Source organism: Patella vulgata, chromosome 7 (assembly GCF_932274485.2).
Source record: "Patella vulgata chromosome 7, xgPatVulg1.2, whole genome shotgun sequence".
NCBI lineage: Eukaryota > Metazoa > Mollusca > Gastropoda > Patellidae > Patella > Patella vulgata.
In genome coordinates, this window is record NC_065885.2 from 17,075,040 (window position 1) to 17,100,594 (window position 25,555).

Genomic DNA, 25,555 nt, shown 5'->3' on the forward strand with positions numbered 1-25,555 from the left:
GGTTAGGAGCAGAACAGTAGGACGTTAAACCCCATTTCATTTCATTTTAAAGCTACTACTATCTCGGCCACATCGATTACAAATCGCCACACGGCGAACTAGTCCCGGGGAAACGGTTTATGCCTACTGTTTGTTCAGTAACGCTTGGCCTATTTACTGGTGAGTAGTGTGCTACTATAGAAACATAACATATTGGTTTAAAACCAGAGACAAGCACATTCATAACGGTGTATTATTGCAAAATCATATGAATTAGAGTTTTACAGGCTACACCACGTAGATTACGTGCGACAATATAAACGCGCGATTTCCATATTCCTTTGCCATCAACAACATAAATAATTGCAAACTTGTAGCCTATCCAGATTCGATTTCAGGCCTGATTTGCACATTTTAAGCCCCTTTGTAATTTTCTTTTTCGAGGATGTGGTATTTCAAGGAAATTTTAGAATGCCGGATGGATAGTAGCCCCGGTTTCTGAAATAAACGTCTGATTATAAAGTAGTGGTCGGCGTTGTGTACGAGGTGGGATACGTGACCCTTTCCAAAACACCTCATGCCACTTGCATGCTATGAGTTCGCATACCTAACCAGTATTTGTTTTACTTTTGCATATATATATACATTAATTATCTGGTTTGAAGTTGCCGAACACAAGCGAATTTGTTCAAATTTGACCAGATGTAGCTACACACAAATCCAGAGATAATTTTTCAGTGAATTTTAATTACAAAAATGAGAATTAATATGAATGCAGTATTTGATAAATTGAGATCTCCTAACTGCGGTTTTAGAGGGCATGCCAAATTGCGATTTGTGATCCACGTGGCGGAGACAAAAGTAATTGCAAAATAATAATGATGGGCCTATATGACTAGTTTATTGAGAGGGGTACCGGAATAAACACTAGTCCTATTATTGTAAGTTGGGACTATTTCTATTTTCTCGCTTTCTCTTATCTAGTGACAGTCAATTGTTTTTATGAATTGTTAGATTCGAACATATATCCTCTCACCGTCTCATTTAATAACTTTCCGTCTTCAAAGGAATAATCATTGAGCTGAAAATCGACCGTATAGGCCTATCTGAACATTATCGCTGTCTACTTCAGTCAGTTATATAACTATATGGAAAACTCGAGTTTTCCTTTTATTTGCGCCCCTTCCCGTTTCTTCAAATCATCGTTACGCATCTACTGTAGCAATTAATATAACAACTTCAAATGCTGAAAATCGACCGTACGGTATATCATTATCGCTCGCTTCTTAGTTCTTCAGTCAGTTATAAGGTAAACTCAACTCGTGTTTTCTTTGTATTGCGTCACTTCCCCTTTCTTCAAATCTTCGTTACCGGTACGTATCTACTTTAGCAATGATGTCTGTGTTAAAATTATATTTGGAATGTGTTTAACCAATTCTATCTGTAATATTGGCGGACATCATAAAGTTATTCTTTAAGTGGCATTTAGCGATCAGGGAACAAATTAACAGAACACAGTTTTTATGGGATACAATCACTAGTTTATTCTAAAAGCACGACGTTGTGCTTGATAACGATAAGAGGATACTTGTTGAAACGTCGTGCTTTTAGAATAAACTAGTGATTGTGTCCCATCATAAAGTTAGTTTGTTACTAGATTATAAAGGGGGGGAAACTCTTATATGTCAACTTTCAAAGGGAAGTAACTGTTGTAAAAATAGACTCGTCCATTTTGGGGGTATCTATATAATACAATACCGCAAAGGTTCCGTTTCATATCACCATAAACTTATTTTATGATATATTTACCATTTTATACCAAATCCTAGCAATTTAACAGAATAACAGTTAAAATGGCAGAGAAACAACCGCAATTGATTTTGACATATCAATTTGCAACCCTTAAAATAGAACATAAAGTTGTCCATGAGAATGGCGGCGTGTATGAGAAGTTGTATGTTTGGTTTATTATTTTACTGAATTCAAGAATATTGAACAGATCTAATTAGTTCTCGACTTCGGAATTAGAAATTTAGTAAGTATTTATGTTAACATGTAAGTATTGATCATTAAATAATGTCGCTACCCATAAAAAACTTTAATAAAATAAGCTCATGTCCATGTCATCAGATAGATTAAGAATAAGATTAAGATTATGATTTATTTTTTTATACACCGGTAATAGGGGCCTAAATAAATATGGATCTATTGTTCGGTTTCAACTTATAAATGTCGAAAAAGAAATCTAGTCGAAAAGTGAAACAGACATTTAATTTGGATAGCTTACATATTTCGCTGAACATATAACTGGTTAGAATTACAATCAAAATATTAAAAAAAAAAAAAATGAATGTTAAACGGTACTGCTTAAATAAAATACATTCATAAAGTTCCAAAGAATGGAGATATACATGGTTTAGTCTAGATTGTTTATCTAGCCATTTTTGATACTTTCTCTTTGGATTCCTTACCTAAAACAATTCATATCATACATTGATCACAGGTTTAAGGATTTCATTTTTCAAGGGAACCTTTTGGTGGCTCAGTGAGTAAGACGCTGGCTTGTTAGCCTGGAGGTATTGGGTTCGCTTCTGGTGTTAACGAAAAAACTTTCTCAGGATTTTTCTGCTTTGTTTCCCCGTGTCAACGGTGCAGGACGAAGGCCTGACAAGAATCCTGTCTTGTTATTCAGATGCTGTGCATGTAAAAGAAACCTTGACAGTTGGAATTCGGTATCGCTCTCTGTCCAATATGGCACATGAAGGTTATGCTATTGGAAAAAAAAAATGTTTAAATTTATTGAACTGCTGAATAATGAAAATTCTATATTGTTAAATAATTTAGGAAAATTTGTACATTTGCACTAAAATCTAGTTTGTAGAGACGTCCTACATATTTATTTGAGTGTACATCTCTGCCATCACCACTTTATTGTAAACTATTGTTTTGTATAAACCTATATACTCCGGTATGTATTTGGTAATAAACAATTACAATCTGGTCTGTGTCTTTTATATAACCACCATCGCCACCATGATTGTTTTTCACACTGTTTGTCTGACAACCACTTGTTCTACAGTTTGTAGCATAGATAATTGTCTTTGACACATATTATTGTGATGGGAAGTCAAGCTTTCAATTTCCAGCATACAAAGAATATATTTAATCATGGCTATGGTAGTGGTAAGTTGTATAATGAGCATGGGGCGAAAGATTAACATGTTTGTCCAGAAATCTGGTCTCTAAATGGACAATGTTGTGTCTGTGTTTTATTATTGTGCAGTTTTTTTTTTACTTCATTGTCTATTTGTTATATTATGATGGCCTAAAATTTGCTTTTTGGGTTTTCCACAGCCTATTTTAGCATTTTCAAACAACACCATACCCTATCTAGACGGAGAGAGAGAGAGAGAAATGGGGTTTAACGTCCACTCGACACAAACTAGGTCATTTCGGGACTAATATGGTTTTATTTTATTTCAATAATTCGCTTGCGCGTAGGGGTCTTTAGCAGTGGGAGGAAACCGGAGGACGCAGAGAAAACCCACGAGGTTGGACAGGCGACCCTACTCCTTGTCACTATCTAGACAGTACCATTTCTTAATATCAGATTATATATGATACATGTATAACCACATAGTTGTTCTGAAAATTACTTCGAAAAGAGACAATTGTACTGAAAGAGTGGAGTCTCGTGAATTTGAAAGAGAATGCCCGCTTCATAAGTCATATCAGATATCAATCATTCCTATTAATTTCTTCTAGTAGTTTCCGCCTTACTTATTGTAGAGAATCTTATTAACAGCTCTAGCAACATTGATCTGTATAAAATTAATATTCAGTGTTCAGATCTGTAAAATAAATAAGCATATTATATTTCAACAATTTCTAATGATCAGCTCTACATGCACAGTTATTGAACGGGGGTTGGATGGCTGAATGGTTAGCGTGAACGCACTGTATCATAAAGTCTGTCATTGAGTCGACTGGCGTGATTTCGAATTCCCGGTTGTACGTGGCAAGGAGTAGGGTCGCCTGTCCAACCTCGTGGGTTTTCTCCGGGTCCTCCGGTTTCCTCCCACTGCTAAAGACCCCTACGCGCAAGCGAATTATGTAAATAAAATTAAACCATATGTTAGTCCCGAAATGACCTAGTTTGTGCTGAGTGGCCCTTAAACCCCATTTCTCTCTCTCTCTCTCTCTCTCTCTCTCTCTCTCTCTCACAGTTATTGAATTTATGTATATCTAGACTCTTGTCAATGTTCCAGTGGTATTTGGCTATTAAATTTACAGTATGACAACCTGTATTGATTGCTATGCGCATGTCAGTGTCTGACAACCTATTTTTATAAAATTAGCGTGCAGTATAGCTTATAGGTCGAACTGATCATTAGATTGAAAATCTTTGAAGTTAGAACTGAGTTTTTGATATTCTTTTTTCTTCTCTATAGCTCAGTGAGAACGACACTGACTTCCTAATGGTAAAGTCCCTGGTTTGCTACCAGGGTTGGCAGAGAAATTTCATCTGGAATTTAGGGTGCAGGACAGAGGACCTGATAAGGAACTGTGTCTAGTCATTTGGATGGGATGAAAAACCGAATTACCTTGTAGGCTGTGGTGACGCAGCCTGAGCAAAATATTCTTCATAGCACATTGTATGGCAAATGCTTGTCGTCATTATCCCAGTTGATGCAGAAAAGTATTACGTTAAACCCCATTTTACTTCTCTTTTATTTCAGAAAGGTAACAAAATGGATGACATGCTCGATTTTGATCCTGACCAACTGGATGATTCTGACTATGAATTACTACAACAGTATTTACAAGGGGAGTATAGTCCAGAACTAGCAGAACTTTTGGAATCATATGGTGGTTTTGATGATGACAGTGATGTGTATGAGCGTATACCTATAAGAAATCTGTATGAGAATTGTGTTATACCAACAGCAAGTCAAGCTATGTCTCATGTTATTCCTCTATTTATGTTTTGTTTATCTTTTAGAATCCTCTGTCTCTTAGCACATACAGGTAAACATTTATATTTACTATAAACATGTTATACTGTAACATCATAGGCTGTTCTGTCCCTGCATTGGCCGAGAAAGTTCATCCAGATTTTCCGGCGTGGATTCCCCTTGTCAGTGGCGCAGAACGGAGGGCCTGACAAGGACAGCTGTCTAGTCATTCGGATGGTACGAAAAACCGAGGTCCTGTGTAAACATTGGCATGCACGTAAAAGATCCCTTGACAGTTGGAATTCGATATACGAGTAAGCCGTAGTGGCGCTGTCCGGGCAAAATAACCCTCATAGCACACTGCATGGCATATGCCCGTCTTCATTAACCCAGTTCAGAACAGAGCAGTAGGACGTTAAACCCCATTTCATTTCATTTCATTTCATTTAACACCATAGGATTGATTGAAAGGCTATGTACAGGATCCGACTAGGGCTATGACATAAGTAACTATTTCAAAGAGTCCAGGATTTTATTATAGTTTTAAGAGAGTATTTAGAAACTAATTTTACTTTCAATCCAACCAATAGCCTCATAAATGGGAACAGAAAAAAACATCAAAAATACTGAGGCAGTACCGTTGTACAATTTATAACAACTAGTTTGTAACAATTAATTTGTTGCAATTATGTAACTCCTTGTGCTCTCTGACCTGTTATAATTATGGTAAGAAATATATTAGATGCTCTTTTTCTTGTCTTTCAGTATTCAAAGATTGTGCATCACCATTAAAGTTTTTACATTTTGTGAGTTGTGTGTTTGGACTGATGATATTGTATCGATTCTTTGAAATGGCATTAGTTTATATCATAGCCTGTTTAATTACTACTTACATCATAGTGCTATTAACATCCCAGTTTTCACGACCACAAGTGGGAATATTTGTATCTGTTTTTATTGCATCCTATATTTTAATGTGGTAAGTGAGCTTATTTTGGGGGTTTCAGATGTTATATAAATCATGGGGGATGGATGGCGGATAAGTCTGTCATTGAGTCAACTGACGTGGTTTCGATTCCCCAGTTGTATGTGACAAGGAGTAGGGTCGCCTGTCCAATCTCGTGGGTTTTCTCTGGTTTCCTCCCACTGCTACACAACCCTACGCGCAAGCGAATTATTGATGATCCTTGAGAGGCATTTAGAAGTTGACTTATAATAGAAACGTTGCTGTATAATAAACCAAGTGATTGAATCCATACTAAGTGTTCTAGTATTACATCTATTCATATGACAAGCCCATAATCAACTCTCTGGACTATCGAATGACTGAGATATCTTATGGAAACTTCAAACATTCAAAACTTCACTGTGAATAAAGTTATTTGACAAAAATATTCAATATATTCATTGTTCATTGTAAATTTTTGTCCCCCGCCTTTCGAAGAAAGCAGGGGACTATTAAAATGGGTTCGTCCGTCTGTCTGTCCGTCTGTCCGTCTGTCTGTCCGTCACACTTTTTGGGACACAATAACTCTCTTCCTAATTGAGCTAGAATGTTCAAACTTGGTGTATGTGTTTATTAGGTCAATGCCTTGATGGAGTTCGAAGATGAGCATTTTCTGCTTAGGGTAAGCAGAGATAAGCAATTTGATTGGTTGATGCTTTGGGACACGATTACTCTCTTCCTAATTGGGCTAGAATGTTCAAACTTGGTGTATGTGTTGATTAGGTCAATGCCTTGATGGAGTTCGAAGATGAGCATTTTCCGCTTAGGGTAAGCAGAGATAAGCAATTTGATTGGTTGATGCTTTGGGACACGATAACTTTTAATTGAGCTAGAATGTTCAAACTTGGTGTATGTGTTTATTAGGTCAATGCCTTGATAGAGTTCGAAGATGAGCATTTTCCGCTTAGGGTAAGCAGAGATAAGCAATTTGATTGGTTGATACTTTGGGGCACGATAACTCTCTTCCTAATTGAGCTAGAATGTTCAAACTTGGTGTATGTGTTGATTAGGTCAATGCCTTGATGGAGTTCGAAGATGAGCATTTTCCGCTTAGGGTAAGCAGAGATAAGCAATTTGATTGGTTGATGCTTTGGGACACGATAACTTTAGTTCTAATTAAGTGAGATTGATGAAACTTGGTGTATAGTTTCATTACAGTAATACCTTGACTAAGTTTGATAATGAGCATTTTCTGCTCAGGGTAAGCAGAGCGATACGCAATTTGATTGGTCGAGACTTTGGAACTCAATAACTCTCCTTCTAATTGAGGTAGAATGTTCAAACTTGGTGTAGCCGTTCATTAGGTGAATGCCTTGATAGAGTTCGATGATGAACATTGTTTGCTTATGGTAAACAGAGATAAGCAATCTGATTGGTTGATGCTTTGGGACATGATAACTTTAATTCTAATTAAGTGAGAGTGATGACTGCATGCTTTGGGACAAGATAATCGTGATTCTATCAGATAGAGAATGATGAAACTTAGTGTATAGTTTGATTGCTCGATACTTTTGAAAAAAATAAATGTGCGATTAATTAATATGTCATCTATTTATTTTGGGATTTCAGCGGGGGACATCAGCCTCACTGTTGGCTTGTTTAAACTATTAAAGCAAGAATAGCCAGCTCTTTATCTAAATCTTTCATATTAATGTATCTTTAAATCATCAAGCCAAGGCTTCAGGAATTGTTGGATATGTCTTCTACTTCAGTCTTTGGAAAGCTTGAATATGTTGTCGTGTTTCTGATTGAAGGTTTCATCTTGAAGCCTATATATAATTATCTATCGAGATGAGAAAAAACTCAATATCACTATCGTAATGAATTTCATGTACATGTACAGCATGTTGTTTCTGGACTACTGTCCTTCCTTTGACAAATGCTGCCATGACAAAATTCCCAAGCACAGATAAGATCATTTAATATCTTTGGTTAGTCTGAAAGTGACCAAATTATTGTGTTTACAAAACATTAAACTTTAAGCACCATTTCATTTGTGATATATATTTGTATAAGTTTATTTTTGTTGCAGTGAACTTATAATTGTTGATGGAAAGATCTGGCATAGTATGAGAGGTAACATTTTATTTTTTTGTAGATAAGATCTTATCTATTTCTTTCTGGAGTTCACAATGATGTGCAAAAGAGGGACTTAAAGAAAAACATTAATAGTGCCAATACCATTGTTTGCTACTGTTTCGAAAATATAAATGGCAAAGCATTGCCTCATTTGGATAAGTACTTTTCAATGTAGATTTTATATTTTGTTTGTGTTTATTAATATTTTCTTTGATTGGCATTTAGTAATTGAAGATATTAATACAAGGTACAATTTTATAGATACACAATTACTGAGTTTAATATTAATATTCAAGTAATATTTGTTTTTTCACAGGTGCCCAAATGATATTATCAATGAAACTTATATCCTTGGGTTTTGACTGGTCATCAGGAGCTATAGAAAGATTACCCAGTATATTAGAATTTAGTGGTTATTCTTTACATGTGGGATCTGTGATATTTGGTCCATGGTTTAGTTATAAAGATTATATATCTGGTTTACAAGAAAATAAACCATTGGTATGTAAATTATTATTTACTTTTTGACTACTGTAAAATGACAAATAATATACTATGAATTAATATGAAACAAAAGACATAAAAATAACATACAACCTTTGACAAAAAGATTTTATGATTCACATGTAAGTATGCAACCAAACTCTTTTAGGCAAAATAAATACCATCCTCTGTATCTCCAGTGGTCTCATTCCATTCCACTCAACTAACCCCTTGGTTCTTCCATGGGGGAGACATGTATTCAAATTATCTGCCCTTGATGATTGTGCTATTTTTATTGACCAATAACAGGATACACTTGATAGCCTGTTTTGACAGACATAAAACCATCTTGCCCATCAAAACATCTATTTGTGTTCATGTCACTTCTTTTATATTAAATTTCTTGCAAACTTTCTCATCAAGCAAACAAGCTGCCATATTGTTATGAACGTAAACAATGATTCTAAAACTGGTTTGTAAACTGTTTTTTGATTGGTTCGTAGAATCAAGATAATTTGTATATGTGAATACCCCATGGATGAACCCAGGGTATCAGGGAGTAGAATAAATACTGACAATGCAAAACAAGCTATTTGTGCCTGCAAGAAGTGAGAATATGCCTTTTAATTTTTTATTAAGGTACCTAATTTTATCATTTCATTTATTACTAAATGTTTTTGTATTACAGTGTAAATGGTGGATTATAAAAGTTTTATTTAGTTGTAGTTTAGCTGTACTGTGTTTAATTTATTCTACATGTTTTACTTCCTGGTTAATTATACATGGTTCATTTAGGTAATTATGGTTAATCTTTCATTTTTATACTCACACAAACGTTTCTTGTAAAGGCACCAGGGATTGTTCCTATGGTGGTATTAAGAAGAACCTGTTTGAAATTTTAAATATTTTGATTCCATATTGTGAGTTATCTCCCTTATTTATGGTCAAACTTTTGAAAGCTTTATTGGGACAAAGTTCTGGGTGAAATGTTTCAAACTTTCTGGAATTATTCAATAAGAATGGACCCTATCAATTTTCTAAATTTTTAGATACCTAGTAAATTTCGAACATGTTCTGCAGATTAATATTTCCATGTTTTGACTTGAAAAACAAAACAGAACAAAGTTCTCAGATGGAGTGTTATCAAACTTTGTGCTATTGTTCATTTGAATACTTTCAATACCAATTCATGGATATTCGACCGTTTGCATTTAAATTATGAAATTTGTTTTGTCTGTATCTTGTTGCGCAGTTGTCTATTACAAATACTTTTTTTTTTTCAAGTGACACACAAAAAATTATTAAACAGTACTTTGATTTTGATTCCACAAAAAAAATAGTCCAAAAACAATTTTACGGTAATTACTCTTCAGAAGTAGTTGGAGGAACCAAATCACTGAAATGATTATTTTACAAAATCAGAAAATAATTTCAACATCTTTCATTATTATTGTTCTTCTTTCTGTTTCAGTTGGTTATTAGCATATAGAGATGCCCAGTCATTTCGCTTCAGTCATTATTTTGTATGTTTTCTATCAGAGGCTACCCATGTATTATCAGGATTTGGTTATACACAGACAGCTGATTTCGTTAAATGGTAAGATATGTCATATATTTATACAAAAAGCTTTTAATGTTGCACATCATGTTGAGGAATATAGGTGCTGTCCTGGCAAAATTATTTGTGCAAATGCCCATAAAAATATATGTTATAGAGACTTTTGAAGGTGCGGTCCTAGAAATGTTTGGAATGAAATGAAATAGGTTTAATGTCCTACTTTTCTTTTCGGGCCTAGACATATTTAATGAATAAAACTGATTGTTTAACTACCCAAAGGTGTATTACAATTATTTTAAAAGAAATACAAACTTATGGTTTTTATATGTAGTTGGCAATAAGTCCCAAAGGGTAATAAACTTGCCAATGTTATAGTGGTAAGTGATTGTTGTGATTATAAAGACATTTTTACAACTGAGAAAATTTAGCAGTCATTTCCAAATGACTGATAGATTTGAATCAAAACTGTTAGGCAAGGTTACTGGGCTATTCCTTCACCTTTATGGTTTGACGGCTTAAAATAGTTTATTAAAACCTCTTTGGATTTCATATAAAATCAAGGACTTCTCCTTAAAGTAGCTATGTCTCTAACCCAATATCACCCAAGGTCTTCAACATTGAAAACACGAATTATTTGTCAATTTAAATCAGTATTGATGTTGTGATCTTATGGGGAAAAGATAGGCTTCTGATATCCAATATTTAAGATAAAATAAACATGTTACCATTGGTCACGAATCATGTACCATAATGCGTTTCAGTGCAATTTGTAACAAGGGACTCAAAGAACGAGGCTAGACATATTCCACAAGTCATGTCAAACGGTGAGTCATATCTGGAGAGCATGCACAATAAATACTATTTGTGTAAACTGGAATAACCAGATGCTTGAGATTGCCATTCGATTGAGATTTCTGTCTTATTTCGCCGAACATAACTGGTTAGAAATTGCAGTAAAAACAGAAACGATTGAATGGAAATCAGTTTATATATACATTCATAATACATTATTTATGCGTTGCGCCCCATTTGAGTAGAATTCTAGATCCCAAACATTAGCAATTTAGCCCATAAAAAGTCCCAACTACAGATATGACAATTTTGGTACAGTTGTGTGAGATGTTTTTTTGGGGGGGGGGGGGGGGAATTATTTTTCCTCTTGATTTAACCCTGAATAAAAAATATTACCATCATCAGTTGATTTTTATATTATACCTTCTCTGTATAATAATATAAGAAATAATATTTCAGGGATTATTCTGTTGTAAGACCAGATAAAATAGAAATACCTCATTCACTTGTAGAAGTTGTAACTAATTGGAATCTACCCATGCATACCTGGTTAAAAACATGTAAGTATTAGATATTTTCCCTGCAGGCCTTCAGTATCATATTATGTTGTTAGGAGCACTGCTTGCCCAAGTCTTATAATGAAACCTGCATTATTACGAAATCCACCTTAATGACTTGTGTTTTTCATGAGTGTATTTGGCGAACATGGAACATATGCAGCTGCTGATGACTGTGTGGATTATACCCCTGATTTTATTAAAATTTATGTAGATGACTGATATATTTGAAATGATAATAATTCTGTATTATTTTAATTGTCCCCCTGAAGAAAGCAGGGGATTATTAAAATGGGTTCGTCTGTCTGTCTGTCTGTCGTCCGTCCGTCCGTCCGAATAACTCTCTTTCTAAATGAGCTAAAATGTTCAAATTTGGTGTAGGTGTTTATTAGGTCAATGCCTTCAAGGAGTCCGAAGATGAGCATTTTCTGCTTAGGGTAAGCAGAGATAAGCAATTTGATTGTTTGATGCTTTGGAACACGATAACTTTAGTTCTAATTAAGTGAGAGTGATGAAACTTGGTGTATAGTTTCATTACATCATTACCTTGACTAAGTTCGATAATGAGCACTTCTGTTCAGGGTAAGCAGAGCGATAAGCAATTTGATTGGCCGAGACTTTGGAACACAATAACTCTCCTTCTAATTGAGCTAGAATGTTCACACTTGACGTAGGTGTTTATTAGATGAATTCCTTGATTGAGTTTGGAGTTAGAAGATGAGAATTTTCTGCTTATGGTAAGCAGAGATAATAAAGCAATTTGATTGGTTGATGCTTTGGGACGCGATAACTTTAGTTCTAATTAAGTGAGAGTGAGGACACTTGATGTATAGTTTTATCACATCAATACCTTGACTAAGTTCGATAATAAGCATTTTGTGCTTAGGGTAAGCAGATCGATAAGACTTTGGAACACAATAACTCTCCTTCTAGTTGAGGTAGAATGTTCAAATTTGGTGTAGGCGTTCATTAGGTGAATGCCTTGATGGAGTTCGATGAAAACATTGTCTGCTTACGGTAAGCAGAGATAAGCAGTTTGATTGGTTGATGCTTTAGGGCCAATAACTTTGGTTTTAATTAAGTGAGAGTGATGATACTCCGAGTATAAATTCATTATATCATTACCTTGACTAAGTTTGATGATGAGAATTTTCTGCTTAGGCTTAGGATCGATAAGCAACTTTAATCTGGTCATATATTGTCATCACCCCTGTCTGTCCGAGCATCGATCTGACATTCACATTTCTTGTAAGAACAAGATAGACTAGAATAAACAATATATCTTTTTGAAATTGATACGAGTTCAATTGTCTATCTCATTGAAAGCCATTGATTTTCAATGTTTTTGAATTGTACCTTCACAGTTATACCCCTTTGTTATGAAACCTTGTTTAAACTTTAAGCTATCGGCTACGATTATTAACCTGTCTTTGTTGTCTGTCTGATTAGAAGGAAGAACTTATTTTCAGAGATTTCTGATAACTTTCTGAGTTATTCCCCTTTGTTACAAAATCTTCTTAGCACCTTATAGGCTTCAATTATGATCTGATCTTTTTGAAATTTGTAAGTGTTGTTTAGTTCATAGCTGTTTGGACATCTTTGCTATGTATGTGGGCTTATGTTTAGTTACCTGGCAACCTATATTTTATTTTAGATGTATTTAAAACAGCTAGACCTCTTGGTAATTTTGTGGCTGTCTTGTTAACTTATGGTGCTAGTTCTTTATTACATGTAAGTTGATTTTATGTTAACATTTTATTCTCTGAAAGTACCTTACATGATAAAATAACATTCTACAGGGCTGGCTGAAAAGTTCTAAACCTATCTGTGAAAGCCCTGTACAAAAGCAATGGTCTCCATTTATTTTTCTACATAGTCCCCTCGAGATTTACACACTTTTGCTAACGGTGTTGCAAGGCCTAGATGCTGGTCACGAAGAAATTTCTTCAGCCACCCTAAAAAGGTTGTTCACAGCTGACATGATGTCATCATTACTAGGAAAGTCACGACCGACTAGTTCATTTTTGAAAACAGGTGGTAGGCTTGACGGGGCCAAATCGGGTGAGTAAGTTGGAACAGGTCGCCTTTAGTGAACATTCCCCTTTGCTTAGCTTTGATAGCTTCACGCAACTGTCTCAGTAGGTCAGCATAATATCTTCCATCACCTTTCCAGCGGAAGGAACCGACTTGGCTATTTGGGGGGCTGGCGAATCTGGATGCTTCCATTGTTTAGACTGAATTTTGGACATTGGTTGAAAGTGATGAATCCAAGTCTCATTCATGGTTACAAATCTGTCCAAAAAAATTATCAGTAGCGGCTTCAAAACGGTGTAGATTGTCACAGATGTCAGGAATCTTAACAATTGATAATTGATACTTGCTCTAATGTTTTTTTCAAAACAATTTGATATTGAACATTTTTTTTGTTTTGTTATACAAGAAATATTTTTGGATTTCTTTCAGGGTCTAAATTTCCAGCTAGCTGCAGTTTTATTGTCTCTAGGCTTTTATTCTTATATTGAATTCAGTAAGTAATCGAAGATTTCTTGTTAACAAACCCTGATGAATGCTATGTATGAATACATCATTAACATTAATACTCTATGACTTACTCTATGACTGAAGTTAAAATGTTGTTTGTCTCTGGTTATTGATTGACAAACATAAAGCACATGCTTTAACATCTAGTCTTCAAACCTTTAAAGATTCAATTTCAATGACATTTTATCAACATTTAAAGGAGCTAAGTCGCTAATATTTGGGACCTAGAAATTGACACAAATGGGTTGCAACGCATACAATAATGTAATATGAATGTATATAAATTGATTTACATTCAATCGTTTCTGTTTATACTGTGATTTTTAATCAGTCAGGTTCGGCGAAATACGGCAGTATTCTCAATCGAATCTCAATCTCTAGCATCTGGTTATTCCAGTCTACGCCGATATTATTTATTGGGCTTGCTCTCCAGATAAGAATATAGCGTCACCGTTTGACATGACTTGTGGAATATGCCTAGCCTCATTTTTCGAGTCCCTTATTACAAATAGCGCTGAAAGGCATTATGGTACACGATTCGTGTACCAATTGTAAAATGTTTATTTTGTCTTAAATATTAGATATCAGAAGGCCATCTTTTCCCGGTAAGATCACAACATCAAAGTTGATTTAAACCGACAAATAAATCGTGTTTTCAATATCGAAGATTTTGGATGATATTGAGTAAGAGACTTAGCTACTTTAACATGTTTTCTTTTTCAGTGTTAAGATTAAAGCTAGCCAGTAGTTTTGATGCCTGTATTTTAGCTAAAAGATGTAAAGAAAAATGTGATCACAAATATCAAATAGTAAGTTATATTTATAACCAATTGGTCATAGAATTTTGGTCTAAAATCTTCCTGTACAAAGATACACTTCTGTGTAATTTCTCAACAAATAATTAAATTCCTATGTCTCGTAAATTTTTTCTAAATTTGGATGAGTTGTATGGCAACCAAAGAAGTCATGAAATTTAACCCCCTTACATCACATTTCATGAATTATCAATTATATGCACGGTTCAACTTATTCTATGTATAATTTTTTTGTGTTGATATTTACAGATGAATCCTTTCGTAATGCTGACGAATTTATCTTTTGTTTTATTATCAATGTTTCATCTGGCTTATCTTGGTTTAATGTTTGATAATAGCGCAGATGAGGAAATGGTAAGTAAAATTTTAGTAAGATTGTGAAATGATTTCGAAAAATAATGTTGACTTTCTGTTGTTCAGACTTGCTTGATTAATATTTCGAAAGCCAGACTGTGTCAGTTAAGGCATAATATTGATAGTTCCAGAAGTATTTTTGACCGTGCACTACATTGACATCTGACATATTTTCTCATCGTCTATATAATGTTAGTGTAGTGAAGACAAGTAAATTTTGAACTATAAAAAACGAAACAAATTAGGATCTGTGTTTTAATCAAGATTGTATAGATGACTGATAAATGAGACACTGTTTAATAGAACACATCGCTTATAGAAAGTAGGTTAGATAATAATGTAGTGCTCAACTTAGGGTAAAAACAAAAAAACAAAATTGTAATATAGTTTTAAAAAGGCTGTATTTCCATGATAACTTTTTTAGATTAACATGTAATACTATTGTGTCTCCGAGTATATTATACTATTGTTTCTCATTGTATATTTTCAGGGTTATACTATGTCCCACACTCTTAGTAAATGGTCACAATTAAATTATGCCAGTCATTGGGCGGCTGTGGGAACATTTCTGTTTTATATTGTGATCTGATTTGAAGATACTGATAATATTAAGATCCACTGATCATTTCAAATAGAGAAATAATTTAAAGATAAGGTAATGAATTGAAGATAAAGTGAAGATAAAGTGATAATTTGATGATAAAGTGATGATTTGATGATAAAAGTGATGATAAAGTGATGATTTGGTGATAAAAGTGATGATTTGATGATAAAAGTCATGATAAAGTGATGAATTGATGATAAAAGTCATGATAAAGTGATGATTGGAATACAAACCAATGAGTTGAAGATAAACTGATGTTTAAAAAATAAACTGATGTGTTGAAGATAAAGTAATAATTTGAAATTTGAAAACAAAACAATATTGATTATTTGAAAACAAACTCATGTGTTAAAGATCAAGTGATAATTTGAAACAAACTCATACCATGAAAATAAATGGATGTGTTCAAGATAATTTTAGTGAATGATGCATCTCATAGTTTAGAAAGTATTATGATAAAAAAAAACAACATGGCAGGAAAACTGCACAATAGAAAAACACAACACAAAAATATAACACTGATTCCAAAGGATGTAACGAATGCCAGTGTTAACAATCTATTAATTAATATATGTTTTTTGAAATGATACTAAATAAACATGTTATACCACAGCAGTTTTAATTTTCAGAAATTCATAATAAATGCACTCTATGCAAGGTCTTTCAATACATCATTATATTCTATCTATTTGTGCAATCGAATCTCATTTTGTATGTGAAATCCAATCTACAAATTGTAACTAGGGCTGCCTCCATTAATTCTGATTTAAAACATCATGCCAGGATTATCATATTTAAATTCTGGATATTAAAAACAATATTTTGATTTCACATTAAGAGATCATGTGTTTCTATGCATCCATTGCTTAGTTATGGTATGGTTGCAGTTCTATATTACATGAGTTTTTTATACGCCCACATTTTCATGTGGACGTATATTGTCGTCGCCCCTGTTTGTCCGTCCGTCCACAATTTGTTTGTGGACACTCTACAGGTCACAATTTTTATTCAATTTCAACGAAACTTGAAATATAGCTTTATCTCCCTAAGATCTCAGTTCCTTTCGGTATTGGCATGTATCAGACCATAACTTCCTGAATTATGGCCCCTGATTGTACGAAAAATCACGTTTTTAGCTTGTGGACCCTATAGAAGTCATTATTATATCACCATTACACCCTAAGGACGACTGAGTTCAAATTTCGTGAAAATCGGCCCAAAATTGACAGATAAAATGGCCGCCCTTCGTTCTCAAATAGCGTAAAAATATGGTATACATCAAGGTTGTGAACCCTATAGAGGTCACAATTTTAATCCTATTTTGATGAAACTTGAAATATAAGTTTATAACCCAAAGATCTCGGTTCCTTTCGATATTCGCACATATCGGACTGTAACTTCCTGAAATATGGCCCCTGATTGTATGAATAATCGCGTTTTTAGCTTGTGGACCCTATAGAGGTCATAATTTTTATCCGATTTAAAAAAAAACGTATTATACACCCTAAGGACGGCTGAGTTCGAATTTCGTGAAAATCGGCCCAAAATTGAAAGACAAAATGGCCACCGTTCGTTCTCAAATAGCGTAAAAATAGGGTATATCAAGGTTGTGGGACCCTATAGAAGTCACAATTTTTATCCGATTTTGTTGAAACTTGAAATGTAAGTTTATAACACAAAGATCTCGATTCCTTTCGATATTTGCACATATCGAATTGTAATTTCCTGAATTATGACCCTTGTTTGTAGGAAAAATCACTTTCTTCTTAGCTTGTTCTCTATCCATCTTTCGAAATTGTGGGCGTATCTTGCCTGGCAGCCGCTGGTTTTTATTTATTTCATGTTTTATATATATATTGATTTTATATATGTACCAGTAGTAAATATAGCTTTATATACATATACCCGTTATATTATTCTTTTTATCTATTAAAGATGAAGGTTTTTTTTTCTGGCTTCAAATATTTATTAACAAGACAAGCCCATAATCAACTTACTGGGTCGTCGGATGGCTCTGATATTAAGTAGATTAGAACACTGTGGCCATAAAATAGATAGTCATTTTTCATTATAGCATTATTTTTGAACTATTATAGCAAGAACGGTGAGATCTTTATCTAATTCTTACATAATAGAGAGAGAGAGAGAGCGACAGAGAGAGGACCTCCCCTTTATATGCTTATTGGATTATATATAAAATCTATGTGGGAGTGCTTTATGAAAATGTGCAATGCATTGAAATCAACATTTTATAGTATTATATATTTTATTTTGTAAAAGCTATGACAATGTTACATTAGATTGATAATTTATATGGCGATATTTACTGTTGTATTGTTCAGGAAATAAATATTTTATTTGGGCTACACACTACTTCATTTTTTTTTTGTTTATATTTTTTTTATCCATGAGTCACACAGTTGATTTGCACAGTAGGGGGGGGGGGGGTGGAGAATTAATGGTACTGTTTGGTTAGAATACAGAGAAGCCCTTTTGTAATTGAGAGTTGATCATCCATGTTTCACCGAGTTTTTGCATCAGTCAAGAAAACAATATGTATATTAGTGCAGATCCAATGCTCAAAATTTTATATTGTAAAAAGTATATTATTAACTTCAGAAGAACCAATATCCTTTTTTACATGATGTACAGACTAAAAAGGATTATCCAGAGGTTTGTCCCTTCTATTTGTATTGTCATGGTGGTGCTTCTTTGCCAGTAATATGCCCGATCCATTTAATAAAATTCTGTATACGTGTATAAACATCCACATCTCCTGATGTACTATTACATGCACCTGTTCCCCAGCTGACCATTCCAATAGCTTGCCACCTTCCTTCTTTGTCTAAAATATACAATATTAAACGTGCAAGGCAATGACCATAAGTTTTAAAATACATGCCAAATTACTGAATAATTCAACCAAAATAATTCTTCAAAAATTTGTTGATGTAATTTAAAAATTTCGTGTGCCATCACTTTTTGACAAAATAACCCCCTTTTCAGCAGTTAATAACGATTTTTCAGGCAATTATCATTATTAGATTTGGGCAAGAATTGTACCCCCTTCCCAGCCTCCAAGGTCCCTATCCATAAGTCTATGCTAATACTCATAAAACATGTGTTAGAATGTTTATGTGGCTCAATGAATATTGCGCTGGCTCGCTAACCAGTAGATCTCTCCTGGTGTTGGCCGGGAAAGTTCCTCTGGATTTCCAGCACAGTTTCCTCTTACCAGTGGTGCAGGACAAAGGGCCTGGCAAGTAGAGTGTCTATTTGTTTGGATGGGATAGAAATAAGGGATCCTGTGTACACATTGTTGTGCATGTAAAAGAACCCTTGACAATTGAAATTCTAAATAAATGTAGGCCGTGGTGCCACTGTCTGGGCAAAGTTTGCCTTATAGCACACGTATTGCATCAGCCTGCCTTCATTAGCTCATGGGGGGGTTGGATGGCTGAATGGTTAGCGTGCGTGCGCTGTATCATAAAGTCTGTCATTGAGTCGACTGGCGTGGTTTCGAATCCCCGGTTGTACGTGGCAAGGAGTAGGGTCGCCTGTCCAACCTCGTGGGTTTTCTCCGGGTCCTCCGGTTTCCTCCCACTGCTAAAGACCCCTACGCGCAAGCAAATTATGTAAATAAAATTAAACCATATGTTAGTCCTGAAATGACCTGGTTTGTGTCGAGTGGACGTTAAACCCCATTTCTCTCTCTCTCTCATTAGCTCATTCGGTTCAGAAAAGTAAGACATTACACCCCATTTCATTTCATTTTTTGTAATTACCTTGTATCACTAAAGGTCCACCAGAATCACCCCTACAGGCATCAGATCGATTACTCACTACTACCCTTGCACAGAATTGATTATCACTTGCCAGATCAATTTTCCGTTCTAAATATAGGTGTAAAAAAGAGTAAAATTATAATGTAGTCAGTTTCATTCACATGACAAAATGCTGTTACGGTAATCACAAATTTGTGTATCTAGTATACTGAAAATAATTAAACATACATTATGCAAGAGCTAAATTTGCCAATTGCAGGTCTTTCATTAGGCCTGAAATGTTTTCTAAGTTATTAATTAGACATTAATTAACTGACCCAGGCCATAATCATGTCTCAATGGCATTGGATTTCTCCGATATTAAATAGATTAGAGCAGTCCAGCCATATTTTGATTTAATTTAAAATTGGAGGAGCGGGACTTAGCTTCGAACAACCAGTATGGTGGTTGAAATTATTGCACACTCCTTGTCAAACCTTCAAAGGCTAATATCGTCGTTTGCAATAGAGTAATTGAAATGAAATTTTCAAATTATTCATTTTACATTATCTATTTTCGACCTATTAGAGCAAGAATGGCTAGCTCTTTATCTAAATCTTACATAATGTATATTTAAATAACTTCTGCATAATTAAAAATACCTATGTGGTAAGATATTGGACTCACATTTGCTTCATGATTTCATTGAAATTCATGTGTGGGATAGTGTATCTGTATTTTAAAGGTCTGGAGCAAAACATTGAGTAATCAATCTATTGATACTGTACGACCTTTAACCCACACCTAATGAATCTCAAATAACTGAAAATGGTAAAGTATGACAACAAAGCTTATAAGTCCTATATACAGAAACTCCCACTTTGTGCACCCCCTGTCTCCACAACCTTAAATCAACAATAAAATATAGTACCATAAATCCTTAAGGGCAATCAAATTTAAGTCCATAAACACAAATTTGTGTATTAGTATGAGGGTTTAATTCACCAAGGAGGGGAACCAGGTAAAGTAATTCAGTGTTCCTATGACAAAGTAGTAACTAGCAACTATTTGACTTGAATTATAAATCATAAACATTTTTATAAAATACCTTTATAAAACTGTCTACAAACTTCTTGACCAATGATGCGGACTTTAGTCATTTTCAGGTGTGGTAATCTGCCACCCCAACCAGTGAATACGCCCTCAACACCTGTCATATTGGAACTTGCATTGTAGCTCTTTGGAAGACAAACTGGACGGATCCATCTGTTAAATTTCACAGTTTTCTTTAATTTAATCAATGCAATGTCCGACTCATATGTTTCAAAATCATAGTCTGGGTGGGGATAAATTGTGTTAACCTTTGAAAAAAACGAAACATTGACATTTTAACAACAAAAGAAAAATGCAACGATCGCCACAAATGATCACTGGATCTTAATGAATAGGGGTCCTCTTACCACACTAACAACTGATGTCTTTAATACAGAATTTCAGAATTTGAGTTCATAACACATCTAAAGAAAACAGCGATACCACTTTACTTGTACCAAAGTATTATATACATGTAGTATAATTTCATCAATAATTAAATTCAAAGATTTTACAAATGCTTCCATAAATATTAGTAGATTAGCCAATCAGTTTTACCTGTAAGTCTGGTGCCTTTACATCTTGTTTTTCTACGTGACCTAAACTTACGATAACGTCTTCGTCCTTTGGATTTTCGCTTTTCGCTAAAATGGTGAAAAAAAACACAATTTTAGGCTTTCTATTAAGATTTCATTTGAGGTGATTTTTTCAATTTGGGAATTTACAGTGTAAACAAAAAATAAATTCTGTGTCAACGATATGACACATATTGGCTTTTCACAGGAGTAAATAACTGTTGTCTTAAAGGGCTAATCCCGATATTTCTTGGAGAATAAAACTGCTTTATTTTGTTTTAAAATCCCTTAAAATACCATACCTTAGGGCCGAGCAACTAACTCAATATCTGTGATATGTTTTAAAACAACTTACCAGACATTTATTTTACAAAAATAATGTGTAGGTGAAATTTACCTTTCGTTATCAAGTACAGCACATGGGTCATTCACTATAAAGACCTCTCAAGGAACGGAAATCGATTATCAGATCACCCAACGAAAAAATAACCCAAAATCTTAAAAGGGTTACGTGTCCGTAAAAGCAGTTTTGACGTTCACGTCCAAACGACTCAATATTTTGAGCTGGAATTTTGAAAGATGGTAAATCCACCATTCCTCTATATTTTGGAGGTTAAATTTAATACGTACTCCGACTTTTATTTTTGTGACTCTCTTGAAATCGGGATAGTCCCTTTAACTAATTCTTAAATTTTTTTATTTTATCCCTCATCCCTACAAAAACTTTTAGCTTTAGTAAATTATAGGCAAAGCAATGCTATATCTCAACAGCAGCTTATCTGAAAGGAAAACTTCTTTGTTGACCAAAGTAATCTCTAGATGTACTGATAGTTTAAAACCTACAAAATATTTTGCAACTATCAACCTACCATTTGTGACACAATGAGCATCTGTAACAATCCATTCATCATATATCAGAAATCCTCCACACTTAAGTTCTAAGTGACCATCAGTTTTCCAATATATACTGGCCTGCCACGGCCACTGACCTCTTACAGGAATTCCCTGTTTATTTCGTACCAAAACAGAACTGGACGGCTTACCGCACTCTAAAGAGAAAAGAGGGTGAGAAATGGGGTTTAATGTCATGATTTGTAGTCTCGACATCTAAAACTGGTACATTTTAGACATCTTGGTAACCAAGGCTATGTTCCAAGACTATGTTGGGAGGTTTTCTACCATACATCATCTTGAAAATTAATGTTAGTTTGTAAGACATGTAGATAGATATTGTTATGCATCACAATGTGAAATGTTTGTTATAACTTCCATACTCATGCTTGTACATGTAGTTGTGAATAAACCGTTATTATTATTATTATTATCACAAGCAAATGTGACAGGGTTATAGAATTATTGTCATATAGTAATGTCACCTTTCATGGAAGAGTTCTCTCCCCTTTGTTCTTTATTGGAGTCTTTGGGAGTTATCTCCCATATGTGGGATCTTTTGTACTTAGAGAGGTTGAATAAAACATGGCCTATCTTACATGTGGTTTTTAGCTTCAATATACTTTAATCCATGCCATCCATGGTGAACCAAAGAACTACCCCCCACAGAGCATGGTGGAGACGCCAAACCAGAGTTTCATCCACAAAAGTAGCTGATATTTGTTAAAAATATGGAGGATTCACCAAAAATACAGCCACAGTGAAAACTGACACAATGAGTGACATTTTTCTTAAATATTCAGTTTGGCTAATTTTGTTAAAAACTGTGAAATTGTAGTCAAATTATTGTTGAATTTAGCCAAAGCACTCCAAGAAATCAAATTTGACATCATTTTTGCCTAGACTAAATTATTAAGGCTTAAATTTGAAACTGAAAGGCCTAGGGCCTAAAGCTAGTTAGTAGGTGTTCCTGATTTTGAGTGTTAAATAGTGTTCCACTACAATGAACACGTGTTCCAGTAATTCAGTGATTTTTTTTGCAAAATGGAAGTTTGCCATTTATTAGAATAGATGATGTGACAAGTCGAGAACACGAAAAGCTGTCAAAAATCATGACCACATGTGCCTTTTTCAAAACTTGTAACCTGAAATTTCTTCATATGGAGCTTAGGGCCCACAAGCCAAACATTTTGAAGAAAATTTAGAGCCTCCAGAGTGTGTGATAACTGCATTGTAGAACTAACATTTTTTTTAGTTTTGGTTTGTTGAAGTCCAGTGGTGTAGACCGGCCTACTACTAGGCCTACTGTGTGAATTTTTAACTGATGATATATCTGAGACTAAACTACAAATATTAGGCCTAGCCTATTCGACAGAAATTATTGATAATTAAGACAGTGTTTTCATTTTAACATTGAATATTGAACTATTGTGAATTTACCATTTTGATATTCCTTTGAAAGTGTGTGTATGGGAAATTTTGTATTCTAGTCATAGTCATACGGTAATTAATATGCATAGGATTATGTTTTGCAAGATAGTAAATTTAATATGTTGATTATTATTACCAAACCATTTCTTAATTTTGCAGTAATGATGTCTCATAATTAATATAATTTAGCATTTTCAGTATTATGATTGCCTAGAATTTAATTAAGGTAATAATTTTGTTCATGTTCTTCATCACACATGGTTTGTTTTTCTATAACGTTAATAGGCCTTTTCTAACTGGTTCTAATTTCACAATCATGGCTACATGTAATTCATCGGGTAGATTTGAGGGCACAACCCTATCCAGAGATAAAGCCTCTGCCCATTTTCTGTCGTTAATTGATAACTTAAGAGGCCAATAATCTCAATACAGAAACGACTGTGCAAGAAATGACACAATTATTAGTGAGGTTTAAACAAACTCTTAAAGGTTCAGCTAGACTTTGGATCGAATGAAAAGTTTTTCGCCATTTAGAAGATCTAAAATCTACATTTATAAATAGATTTTCTGAAACTAAAACATCATTCTCTTTACACCAAGCTTCTCAGAATTTCACCTATGATATGCAAATTTCTGCTCAAGAAAATTTAAAAATTTACAAAAGTTATCCAGCCATTTGGGTTTTAGGGATCAGCAAATCAGACATAAGTATATTTCTATATTGCCAGAACAATGTCGTCAAGCCGTGGTGATGTCTTTAAATGACAATGTTCCGATTGACAGAATACTGCAAAAGGTTCAATGTTTTTTCGATGTTTCAAAACTGAAAGAGGTAACTTTTTCGAATTCTGAAGTAGACTTACTTCATAATGAATTGCAATCTTTGGAGATTAATTCTTCAAACATGCCCAAATCAGGTTACAAATCGCCTAATAAACCACATATAGATTTTCGTTCAAAAGGTGTTACACGCGATACATATAAACGTGATCCGAGTCCAGATAATAATCATCGCCAAACTCGTGGTTCTTTTGATCACCGTTCTTCACGGAATTATTATCGAAAACAATATGATTCTTTTAATAGCCGTTCTTCACATTCTTACAGAAGAAGACTATTCTGTGAATTTTGCCTTAAACCAAACCACACATGGCGCAACTGTTTTCAGCGTGAACGTGAGTTGTCCTGCAGACGTAATAGACAACCTAAAAGATCTGACAATGCTGGTCAGGATTTTTGAATAAGGGAACTTGTGATTCTGCTCCTCGTGAGTTCCCTGAAGCTAATTCAAAACCAGTTGTTATTAAGTTGGATAAACGCAACTATTGTAAAGGCAGCTTTCATGATAGAAAACCTGCATTAATTCTTTTTGATAGTGGCGCATCAAGATCACTTATTTCATCGTCAGTTATTCATTCTTCGCCTTATCTTAATAATTTGCCTGTAAATAAGTTAAACAAGGCCCTAAAGTTTCGTATGGGTAATGGAAATTATTTAGTTTCTTCGTATTTTATTCGATTTGAGATTAGTATTCAAGGGCATATTTTGGAAGTTGAAGCATACTGTGATGCCGTGGTCGCTGTTATTCTAGAGGCGCAGGTCTAATTAATGGGAACCACGAAGATACTAGCTATTCTAGCTGAGACAGCGGTGAGTAGAGGAGCAGAAACAACAAGACGTCTGTTCTCGTTGAAATCTTTACTTCTACTAATCAAATTACAGGCAATTCGTTACGGATCGGTAAGAGAATAGGAACTGGAAGTAACCTACGGATTAGTAAGGGAACATGAACTACTGTGACACTACACTATTCCCCCCTTAATTTTTAGAGTTTTAATTACACTGATGTACACAAGATTCCCCATTTAAAGTTTTCAATCACAAAATCACTGAACAGGTTATACATCGTTGTATTTAGCCGGCTTCTTTATTGGTCGTCCGGTACGCGAAAATCTGGTATCTGGTAGCTTTGGGTCGGGAGGCAGTTGGTGTTGGGAGTCGGTTGACTCAGCAGACCTACCAGGATCCAGTATCCCAAGCCAATCTGCCGATTCAACGGAGCCTTGAAACGTAGAGTCG

At 34.5% G+C, this 25,555-nt stretch overlaps 2 protein-coding genes across 2 annotated transcripts in view; one reads left to right on the forward strand and one right to left on the reverse strand.

Moving 5' to 3' along the window:
• Positions 1–1,707: 1,707 nt before the first annotated feature.
• Positions 1,708–17,829, forward strand: LOC126828146 (protein-serine O-palmitoleoyltransferase porcupine). The gene is made up of 13 exons (XM_050557744.2): positions 1,708–2,014; positions 4,719–5,007; positions 5,700–5,913; positions 7,973–8,016; positions 8,336–8,520; positions 9,191–9,297; positions 9,974–10,099; positions 11,312–11,412; positions 13,064–13,140; positions 13,873–13,936; positions 14,674–14,759; positions 15,015–15,119; positions 15,610–17,829. Exons 2-13 carry the CDS (start codon positions 4,731–4,733, stop codon positions 15,706–15,708), a joined length of 1,485 nt encoding a protein of 494 aa, XP_050413701.1. The 5' UTR covers positions 1,708–2,014; positions 4,719–4,730; the 3' UTR covers positions 15,709–17,829.
• Positions 17,830–17,970: 141 nt separating this feature from the next.
• The window catches only part of LOC126828144 (limulus clotting factor C), a 40,946-nt gene continuing 33,361 nt past the window's right edge, over positions 17,971–25,555 (reverse strand). The window contains exons 14-18 of the mRNA XM_050557741.2: positions 22,024–22,203; positions 21,138–21,223; positions 20,596–20,848; positions 19,509–19,616; positions 17,971–18,568 (exon numbers count right to left, since the gene is read on the reverse strand). Coding sequence (XP_050413698.1) covers positions 18,420–18,568; positions 19,509–19,616; positions 20,596–20,848; positions 21,138–21,223; positions 22,024–22,203 — 776 coding nt within the window. The 3' untranslated portion in view covers positions 17,971–18,419. The remainder of the gene's footprint in view (positions 18,569–19,508; positions 19,617–20,595; positions 20,849–21,137; positions 21,224–22,023; positions 22,204–25,555) is intronic.

What these genes read in the sequence shown, in the direction of transcription:
- LOC126828146 (XM_050557744.2), top strand. Translation starts at nt 4,731, where the DNA reads ATGGATGACATGCTCGATTTTGATCCTGACCAACTGGATGATTCTGAC. An exon ending in GTGCTAGTTCTTTATTACAT is followed by an intron (nt 13,141 to 13,872) that starts GTAAGTTGATTT and finishes GATTTCTTTCAG; the next exon opens with GGTCTAAATTTCCAGCTAGC. An exon ending in ATAGCGCAGATGAGGAAATG is followed by an intron (nt 15,120 to 15,609) that starts GTAAGTAAAATT and finishes GTATATTTTCAG; the next exon opens with GGTTATACTATGTCCCACAC.